Source organism: Typopeltis vanoorti, chromosome 2 (assembly GCF_054136105.1).
Source record: "Typopeltis vanoorti isolate ZY-2024b chromosome 2, IOZ_Tvanoo_1.0, whole genome shotgun sequence".
NCBI classification, from domain to species: domain Eukaryota; kingdom Metazoa; phylum Arthropoda; class Arachnida; order Uropygi; family Thelyphonidae; genus Typopeltis; species Typopeltis vanoorti.
The window spans coordinates 30,362,209-30,373,316 of record NC_143550.1 but is presented as its reverse complement, the minus strand read 5'-3'; the positions used below and the strand labels follow the sequence as shown (position 1 = coordinate 30,373,316).

At 33.0% G+C, this 11,108-nt stretch overlaps 1 protein-coding gene across 3 annotated transcripts in view; it reads right to left on the bottom strand.

The window, feature by feature from the left end:
* Positions 1-914: 914 nt before the first annotated feature.
* Positions 915-11,108, bottom strand: part of LOC150108904 (carboxypeptidase M-like) — an 81,666-nt gene continuing 71,472 nt past the window's right edge. Inside the window, exon 10 of one of the 3 annotated variants that reach the window (XM_090410836.1) lies at positions 915-1,159. In XM_090410836.1, coding sequence (XP_090266962.1) covers positions 1,031-1,159 — 129 coding nt within the window. In that variant the 3' untranslated portion in view covers positions 915-1,030. Of the gene's footprint in view, positions 1,160-9,261; positions 9,369-11,108 lie in introns of those variants that run through there. The other 2 variants (XM_090410845.1, XM_090410854.1) reach the window with 2 other exon arrangements.

The window sequence follows — 11,108 nt, the reverse complement described above, 5'->3', positions numbered from 1 at the left end:
CAAGATGTCTTACACATTGCCTTGCCAATGTCTTACATTGGCAAGCTGCACGGGCTAAAGGACTTTCGTCATGGGGGAAGTTTTGTAGTTGTTGAACCAACCTCCGTGGACTCTAGACACTCGTGTATGAAGCATCTCTCTCTCTCTCTCTGCAGTGAGACAGTTATGATGATGGATATTATCGAACATTTGGCTTCCAATATCAGGACGTGCTGTTTGCACATTATAGCATTGAACTGCGCGCGCGCGCGCGCAGTTCAATGCTGTCCCTTCATTCTGTCCCTGATATATGCTGTTCATTCTGTCCCTGATATAAAAACTCTTCAATTAAATGCAGTCTAATTAAAAAATGGTGATGATTTGTCTTAAAATATAGGTGTTATATCTGAATGTATTATGTACGGATTTTGTAATCTATACATAATTTATATCTAATTATTGGGTTATTTTCATATCTGTCATTTTTTTTCACTTTATCGGTAAGTTATGAAATTAAAGTTCGAAGCCTCTAATAGTAAAACTAAGAAATTTCAAAAAATGATTAGCACCTCTATAGCGCAGCTGCATGGGCCACACCACATTTTTTACCTCGGTTAGAAAATCTGGACTCGAATCCCATCTATGATGTTAGGAACTGTTAAAACTTTTCAGTTGAAGTTGAGTTAGTATCGTCTCATAATAGCAGCGTTTTCTTACCTGAAACGGTTTTTTCCCTGTTACGGGCAAACCGGCCTGAGAACACACACTCACTTAACACACATAATACATCAGTCTTAGCCTTAGTTACTTCTGCTGTAATCCTAATTATTTTTTTATTACCTGGATTACTTTTTAATATGTCAGTCTGGTTACTTTACTATGCTGATTGATTACCTTTTTTGATCATAAGGAAGTTGTGGAATAAAAGTCATGACAACGAAATCAAAATACTTTAATAGAATATATTCTCAACGGGAAGGCATCTGTCGTGGCACAATAAAAATTCGGAAGAGTTGCCTCAGTCATTAACTGCATTAACATTTGCATTTGATTAACCATAAACAACGTGGTTATATGTAAAGCTGGACTTAGGTCGGTAATAATACAGTGGTAGAATCGTCCAGGGGTCACGAATGGGATCTCTGGGAAAGGCGATCATATTGCGATGGTAACCATATCCCTGTTGGAATAAAGAAAATTTCACCCATTAGACATCTCTTTTCGAAAAACAATAATAAATTTAGTGATTAGCGTATTATTTTTAATGTTTTTTGTTAGTTTTGCATAAGAAACATTTCCTATGAATATATGAATTCAAATGGGTGTTTTTCATAAAATTTGAAAGTCAGATGGTACAAATGCAAAATTCTGATTTTCAGACAGTCGATTGTTGTGATTTAATTTAATATTGATTAATTTTTAAGATTGAACTGCCAGGAACATGTTTAGACTAGAATTAATAATAATCATTATTATACAATTATTATAACTACTATTGGTAATGAGTAATTTGTTTGAAATGAAAATATTTTTTATGATCGTTAGTAGCTGATTTCTTTCCTCATTTAAGTAAAAATAAACGGTGTTCGGATTGCTAATATGATGCTTTCTGGATTCTTTTGAGCTGAGTTTGCAAAAGCGAAAGCACCTGTACGATTCGTTTTTTCCGTCTATTCCTCAAGTTCCTGGATTGTGACAGGGCAGATTTAACTCCAATTTGGTATTCCGAATTCTCAAAAACATTGTTGTGCCATTCGTTTTTTTATTTTATTTTATTTAAAAAAAATTTTTTTTTTAATCGTGGCACAAAGAAACAAAACGTGCTGAAATCATGTATTGCAATAACTCTGCCCTGGTTAGAGATAAAGATTGTTCACGTCCTATACAGGACTCGTACCAAGATCTTTCAAACTAAAGGACTTCGTCTAAAAAAAACTAAGCTATGGAAGCTAGCGACAATTAACCGAATTTAATAAAATTTGGAACTTAGGATGTAGACAAGAAACTGTGCCCATGTGGTCCAGTAGGTTTTTATCGGCAGAATTTGGTTCATTGATGTCAATTGATATTAATAATTTTGTATGCTGGCTGGACCATAGCTCAATTTGTTTCGACTAAGTTCTTTAGTTGGAAAGACCTTGGTTCGAATCCCGTAGGACATGAACAATGTTTAGCAAGGCTTTTCGACGGTGAGTTGCCGGTCTCATACGGCGGTGAATGGGTTTTCATCCTGCAACCAGGCAAAACTAGGCGGTTTGCCTGGTTGCAGGATATTTATATTTAGGATACATATATTGCGGGATATATATATTTATATATATATATCTCGTTTATATATTATATTGCAGGATATATATATTTAGGCACAAGACTAACCAACTTATCCTGCAATTATGGTTAGGAAAGCTTATCCCTGGTAGACTGTAGGCTTAAGAATCTGTAAGAACTATGGATTATTATTAAAATTTGCCGAGTCATCTCCATTGAATTATTTTAATGACAAAATGGGGGGGGGTGATATATTCGCTGTAAAGTCAAAAACTACTCTAGGTTCAGTTATGGCAATAAATGTTATCACGATATAAGAATTCATTTAAATTACAAAATGCATTTTTTATGGATGACTACGATTATTTTTTTTTGTGTTTTGTGTGGGAAACACACCATTTCGTGAATGCCAATCAATTCTTTACTTGTTTTATCGTGAGAGCGATTTGTATTATTATTGTTGCTGCTGCTGCTGCTGTTATCGTTATTATTATTAAAAGCAAATGCTTAGCTGAGGTGCTGCTTTTCATTTTATGTTCCTTTTTTATGCTTACAAAAAACATGATTGTTAACTTGTTTAAATTTTGACGGTAAGACATGCAAAAAGTTAGATAGGAGAGGAAAATAATAATGCTTTATTATTTTAGTTTGAATTCTACATATTAATGTGATAATGCAAAAGCACTGAGCGGTAATACTCGCTACTGGCCATTCGCTAGCGCTGTCGTTATGTAATGTTTTATGGCTGAATGCCATCTCTCTCTCTCTCTCTCTCTCTCGTATCCTCCTGCACCAAAGCGCAGCCGGAGAAAAACAGTGGATCATTGCTGTCTTCATTGAAAAAGATGAGTTCGATTCTCATGATGAGAGGAATCTTTATATGCGCTTTTTCAATTAAAGGTGAGTTAGCCTATCTCGTACAGAGATAGCAGTGTTTTATTCCTTCTGGAAACTCGGGTTTTTCATCCAAAATACATGGAATCGACCAGAGAACACGCACAAATAGCATAAAATATTATTAGTAGGTAGACAGTATAATATCTAAATACCGATATTAGCGTAGTGTGTAGATGGATGATCATGTAGTATATACAGTAGATTCTGTGAGTGGCGTACAATGTTCTTTTGTGATGAACTCTTTGGTCTCCTTGAAGGTGCCAAGTAATTATAACAGTAATAATAATAAGAATATTTTCCTTTCTCCGTTTAATGTTTTATGTGTTTTGTGTGCTGTGTAGTAAAAATTACACTTGTTCTCTCATCTGTTTGCAGGCATATAAAAGAATATTCAGAAAAAAGTATTCTAATCGAATTTGAATTCGACACATTTCATTTTGGTTTAAATTAAACCGTTTAAACTGAAAGAGTTGAAAAAAAACGCTAATCGCTAATCATCGTTTATGTATAAACACATTTAGCATTGCCTTGTGCATTTGTCTATATACTGAGATGGGTTGTTTGGTGTTGGTTGTTTAGGTCAACAAAAGAATTCAAATCTTAGGCAAATGTTTTTATGCTTTCAATTTGCTTGTTATACGGAATCAAAAACTGGACAGCAATAGAATATTAGAGAACTCGAAGGAGAAGCAAACAGCAGTAGAAAATCAGAGAAATCGAAAAACGAGATAAGTAAACAGAACTAGGCAAGACGTTGTAAAAATATAAATGCAACAATAAACTGCAATATAAATATTGAATTGTATTTCAGAACCAAAAACAAACGCATATATTTAGTACATGAACATTTAATGTTTCTTGCATTTGAGTAAAACTGGTGAATTAATTTTGCCTGTACTGACACATATTTATTTCAGGATGTGGTCACTAAAAGAAAGAGAGAGAGAGAGAGAGAGAGAGAGAGAGAGAGAGAGAGAGAGAGAGAGAGAGAGATTACGGCTATCACTTCATGCATTATTCATTTTACTTCCCAAACAGGTTGCTCATCCTCTTAATCTTCCTGTCAGAAAGAACCTCAGGACATTTTTTTTTCTTTATTTCGAAAGTTTTTAGGACAACTTTTATCGCATTCTTTCATCCTCTAAAATATAAATAAGAATGAAGAATGAAATACATTTGCATTCTTGTCATCAGTTGTTTCTCCACCATATGCTGCTGTATAAAGCAAACAGATGAAGTTTGCAGGCATATAACAGAACATATAACGCGTACCCCCAGAGATACGTGAAAGGGCTTTAGTGGGTATAAGGCACTTTTTTTAAAAAATTCTGATTACTTTTTTTGTTTTTACTTTTATGTTTTTTTCGTGGGGCGCAGATAGGTGTAGGTCTATTCTATAATTAATTTTTCAATAGCTAAAAGCCTAAAGGAAGTTTTAAATAAAATATATCTCCTGGCATGACACATGCCTCCGTCTGGCTGACGGCACAATCGTATTCGAACTGTTAGCATTAAAAGTTTAAATCCAAGTAGTTTGAAACAGGATTGAAACTTTTAGCTAAATTTCATTATTCTCACTGAAATTTTTTTATTATTGAAAATTTAAATTTCACAGTTTTTATCTTTCCTGTGTGTATACTGAATTAGTATAACTAAAACATATTTAATAATTTAAAAAAAAACAATAATTCATAGGTTTGTAATTCATCATGACGTAAATGTTAAAAAATGAATACCTTTATAAATATTCGTTTGAGTAAAATATTATTATAACTTCGCCGAAATTCTCTTGCCTGAGAGTGGGCAGGCCGATGCTACAAAAATTTAAAAGGTGTACGCGGTACTGAAACGCTGTTCTAAGATATGGAAATGTACAGTCGACTCTATAAACCAGTTTACGTTTCTCTGTCAGTGGCACGTAAAAACGAACTTAGGGATGATAACACTTCTTGGAAAAAAGTGTTCTCATAGGATGCCATTATCAGTATCCAATCCACGCAATTAACAGAAACAATATAATGGCCTCATAGCCTTAGTTGCTTAGTCCTTAATCCGAATCGGACAGCAACTCCAAAATCAGCTTGTTAGTATTATTATCCGATGGGAATGTGAAGCCGGTATTTCTTTCAGCAAGCGCACAATAAGACATAGGAAGCTAATACCAAGGGTCCATCAAGAATGCACGAAAAGATAGCGTGGAAATCTTGGCATTCTTATCAATCACAGAGTCTACAGAGATTCAGATTTGTTGTAGGCCACTCACTATAAAGAGCTGCATGGTCTCAAGTTTCTAAGGAGAGCTGCACTTAAAACCAAACATGCACCCTTTCCCGAGTAGCCGATGGAAAATGCATTATGCCCACTTTTGAAGTTTGGTGTTGGCAGTGTAATAGTTTGGAGCTGCTTCGCCTCTCATTGAAATTCAATGCTTCGTACATTGCAACATTTTTATAGAACAGAGCCGAGAACCACGTCTCTTTCAACACGACAGTATATATAACCATGTCATACTGCAGGTGCGAGATAAATTCAGGAAAATGGTCTGAATAAACTTGACTGGCCTAGATAAAATCTTGTATCTTAATCATAATATAATCTTGTTCGACTGTTGGTACGAAGGGAAAAGTCGGGTGCTGGCTAGACCAGGTCTTCCAACAACAGATCATGGAATTGGATTATGTTGAAGGAAGAACAAACTGTCTAACCTATCTGTCTCATTATCACAAACTGGTGATGAGTGTGCTCATATTCATAGAGAGGTCCATACGCTAGTGAAGTTTGTGCGGTTAAGGTTCCTCTAGGACGAGCTCAGTCCTCTAACACATTTCCACATAGTATATTAAATAATCGTAATAATTCTGGGCTTGAAATGTATGTCAGATTAAAATTATGAAATGTATGTCATATTAAAATTATGCAACTTAAATGAACCAAATTTGGGAAATGAATAGACTGGCTTCAAGAATGGTAAATTATGCGCAGGCGGTTACTTTTAATTCTAAATATTAAGAGAGAAAAAAAAAGAGAGAGAATTTTTGTTGAAATGTATTTGACCTTCATAAATCTTGTAAAAGTATTCAGCAGAAATGGAACTAATGTAATATGAAAGCAAGACATGGTTCCAAATTACTTGATTAATGCAGTTTTTAAAATTTATGTCAATAATGCAATTATTGAAGAAAACAGCTTAAAGGTTTCGTCCTTGGTGTCTTTGCCAAAGCTAACGTTATGGTAGCAAGATTCGTAGATTTTTGACTGCACATAATTTATATGAATGTGGTCCATACATACTATAAGTACTTATTTAGCAGACGGGTCTCAATACTACCCCGCCCCCCTGAGAACAGCACTGAATCCTAATGAAGCATAATAAATATTTGTCGTTGTTTTTAACGAAGTGGACAAATAGTAATGGTTGAGAGCTTACAAAGTTACAAACCATCGGTGTAAGTTTCCTGAATAATTGTGTTGCTTCGAAAAAACAAACTTCTAATATTTCAAAGCACAACCACTTTTTTACCTACTTCGTAAAAAGAAATTATGGCTACTTATTATTCTTGATTGTAATTAATGAAGAAATTTTAGTAAAAGCTACTGGATAACTAATTAGATTGTAAAAAAATTTCTCACAAATCTCAGTACTGTTGATCGCATGAAATCTCAAAAGAAAAACAGAAATGAACAAAGTCTGGGTATAACTGTCAATAGACATCTAAAATTGGATTCATTTATTGAATAGCCTGTTTTTTGGTACTGACAAAGGCAACAAGACAAAAGTGAAGGCTGTCCGAATAAGAATAGGAAAAAGGGTATACTATTTAAAATAAAATTACAATACACCGATGGAAATAATAAATAAATATTTTAAGCCAACGCTATTTTAAATTTTATAAAACGTGCAAAGCAATTCTGATCTGAAGTAAAGCTTGGACTGGTCTAAATCAAAATGAGAATATTCGTCTATGAACGAGCTTTGTAAGGATCATCCTTACAAAGCTTATATCAATTTCGTTTCTTTTCATTTTTGTCAAAAAGTTTATATCTTGCTATCATAGCAAGATATAAACTTTTTGAAAAAATGAAAAGAAACGAAATTGATATATTGAAACAAATATGTAGCCTACCTATCTTGGATTACGTAAATCAGCAGAAAAAGTTATATATTCGAAGAAGGAGCAGTGTTCTGTTCTCCTATCGGTTACTGTTCTACTAGACAAATAGAAAAAGAGCATTAGAACCTTACAGAAGGGAACTCGAGACTATAATAAGCCTCTGAGCCTAATAATAATAATAATAATAATAATAATAATAATATTATTATTATTATTATTATTATTATTATTATTATTATTATTATTATAAGACCCTATGGAGTTACAGACTTATCTAGAAGGAAGAATACTAATTCTAATGGCGTCTCAAATCCTTACTGTCAGATCTCTCGGTTGCTCACAGACTTTTGGAAGATATATATATGGATATAGATATGCTACCCTTACGAAAGCATGCTTATCACTCATGTGTTCATGAGTGATCAGCATGCTTTCTGTTATACAGTGAAATTCAATTGTTTTTGTTTTTTAATATTTAGTTTTCATCCGTGAAATTAGCTGGTAGCAGGAAATGAGTGGTTTCGGATGGTGCTAAAGAATATGACGTCAATAATGAAATTCATATTTTTATTAGCAGCTCCCCATTATTGTACCATTTCTAACATAAGTGAATTTTAAATAGATTTTGTTTATTTAAATAAACATCCATTTTCACAAATGTTCGAGTTTTATTCATTTTTCTAAAGCCCCTGCCCGAAATCTCACATAGCATTTGTCATTTACTCCGATTTATGAAATAACTTTTGGAGTTTGAGCACCCTGTTTCTCTTCAGTAGATGATAATATCATAACTATAATACTCATATAAATATGAACAATCATATTTATATAACAGCTACTGAAATATTTATACTGGCGATTTTCGATAAAAGTCTAAAGATTGATGCCATTTAATTCTGAAAGCGTAGTGAAACGCTACACAAAACAATATACAGAAAACATTTTAAATCTTGAAATCAGATTTGATCTAAATAGCTTGAAGCAGTTGAAATACTCATACTTAACAGATGTGCAACAAGTTTAGTTCTTCCCTTAATAATAGCAGGGTGAAGAATGTAGATAAGCACTGTTTTTCTTTCATAGTCTTCAAGTATTTCAAATATATTTGATAATACACACACACACACACACACACACACACACAAACGTAAGAAATCAAATAATATAATGATTCGTGCAGAAAATCTTCTCATTGTATCATTGATGTAAGGATCAGATTTGGAATTTGGAAAGGAACAGAAACAATTACTTTTCTGGTTAGAAAGGCCCAATATAATCTTTAAAGCTTAAGAAATTATTTGCTCTTTTTTGTATAAAATTTCTGCCAAGTAGTTTTTATGTCTTTTTTTTTTAATAAATCATTGTTTTCGTAATGCTGATTATTGTTTTTGGTGAGTTTTAAAAAATAATGTTCTAATAATGGACATCCTCTCACTAACTTAAAAGAACACTTAATGCTTAAAATTTCCAGGCCGAACATTATGTTTATACTTAATGTTTAAAGACTCCAAGCCGAACACTAAATTGTTCGCCAGTATATGCCTCAAGTCCACTTGACAGAAATGCAATCGGAAGCAGCATATCACTACAAGCATGATTAGTGCACGTCACGTTTATTGGTTAGTGTCTTTTGATCTAGTGCGAAGTGGTATTCCAAACAAAGCGTTTATCGTTATTTTCTTGCTCAAGTATGAATTACTACTTCTTTGGATATTGGAATTGTTGAAATCAAACTGACCATTTGCTGTTAGCAAATGTAGTCATCAAGACCATCTGAAATTAGAATAAATAATAAAAAAGCACTATATATCCATCCAAAAGAATGTCTGAATCTGATCAACAATACTGTCTTAGCAAACTATATACAGTATATATATATACAAGTAGATCAGGAGGTATCAAAAATTGCATACAATAGTATATAATTGCCGAATGCTGTTTTAATGGCATATTTTTAACGATCTTTGGGATTACACAAATAATCTCAAAGATTTTTGAAAGCTTCTCTGAAGTAGGTTATTATTATTCAAAGGCGTTTTTTATGGCACCACGAAATAAGTCAGGACTTCAATTCTGATTTCAGTCATCAGCAGATCCCAGGACATTGTTGTTCTGTTTCATAAAAAAATTTAAAAAATTATAACAAATATGGTCGATATTTCATAACAAACAGTAGTGATAATTATTAAAGCTAGCAGCTTTTATTTTTAGTACACTGTTTTACATTAATCATTCCACAGCTTTATATTGGAGACCCAGGATAACTGAGCTGGCAGACTTTTCAATTTAAAAATTAATATTATATCACTAACGACTATGTTAATTTTAGTTCAGTTTTTTATCTTCAGTTTCTGATAACATGATGGGATGCGTCCTTCAGTAGTGGAATAGTCTACTTGCAACTTTTCTTTAAATGGACAAATATTTCGTATGCGGGAATGTCTGCTGCCCTGCCACACAATATGTATTTAAGAAACCGTTTGTTTTACCAACTGATAAAAAATCAGTTGGTAAAACATGAGAACTTGTAGTTTGATTAATTATTTTAATAATTCTTCAGACTACAAGTTCTCATTCTAATTTTCCTCTCTGAAACACAAACTACCATTTGAAACACTTTGGTTCGTTTTAAATAATTGTGTAAAACCAATCATCTACATCTTCCATCTTGGTTTTAAACACACACACACACACACACACACACACACACACACACACACACACACACACACACACACACACACACACACACACACACACACACACACACACACACACACACACAGAGAGAGAGAGAGAGAGAGAGAGAGAAGAATCTCCTTTCTGAGTATAAGAAAACGCTTAGAAACTAGTTTATATGGTCCTTCTGATGTTGATTACATTCAGAGCAAAGTGGCTTAAGCAGGGCGCCTGCTACCATTTGCTAGTAATTCGTATGATTTTTAAGACTAAACTGACGTACATAGGCAAAACTCCTTGTATTTCAATGCAATTACATGTCCGCACATCATTCACATTTCGATAGCTAAAGGTTCCTAGTCGTGCATATCTAATTTAGTTTCAAATTTGGAACTTCTAATTTTTTTTTATTAAAATCTAATTTTTAATAAACCGTTTCAATACGTGATGCAAGTTCGGTCTTTGCTTCTCGTTGATTTCCATACGATCCCATCTCTGTACACATTGAAAATTATGTTTTGGTAATTGTTTGCATGATCAGAATATTTGTCCGATCAGAATATTTGGTGAACTAAAAAAAATCTAGACATGTGCTGTTCTTGTTTAAGTTGCGCATGTGTTAATTTTTCTTACCTTACATCTAGTAATTTGAGCATAATAATTTAATTTTCACTTGTAAGTATTCCTTCTTATCGATCACAATTCGATATTCAACTTTTTACGTGTATTAAGATATTTTCAAGGTACTGCTATTGTACATGTGTACAAAGTCGATTCTGTATTTCTGTGAAACGATTGTCTTTAAATGCGATTAATACATACAAAAAATTCGGGAGAGAAATGTCTACGAAAAAAAAAGAGAAACAAAAGGAGAAATTACCTATTAGATAGCACTGTATAAATTCTTTAGAGGTCTTTATATACACAAACAATTCAAAAAATCGATTATCTCAAATTATATTTGAATATGTATTAACATAAACTATTACTTATTAACTAATCTTTAGAAAAAAATCTTTGACTTGCTCAAATATATCACAGGACAACATGTGCTAATCACGATTCCCTCTTTGTAGTAAAACAAAATCCTTAAACAAGAATTTCGACAAATTGAAAAGTTTAACGAATGAATCCGTTCATTTCATGAAATTGGAGTCAGTAAGAATTTCATAA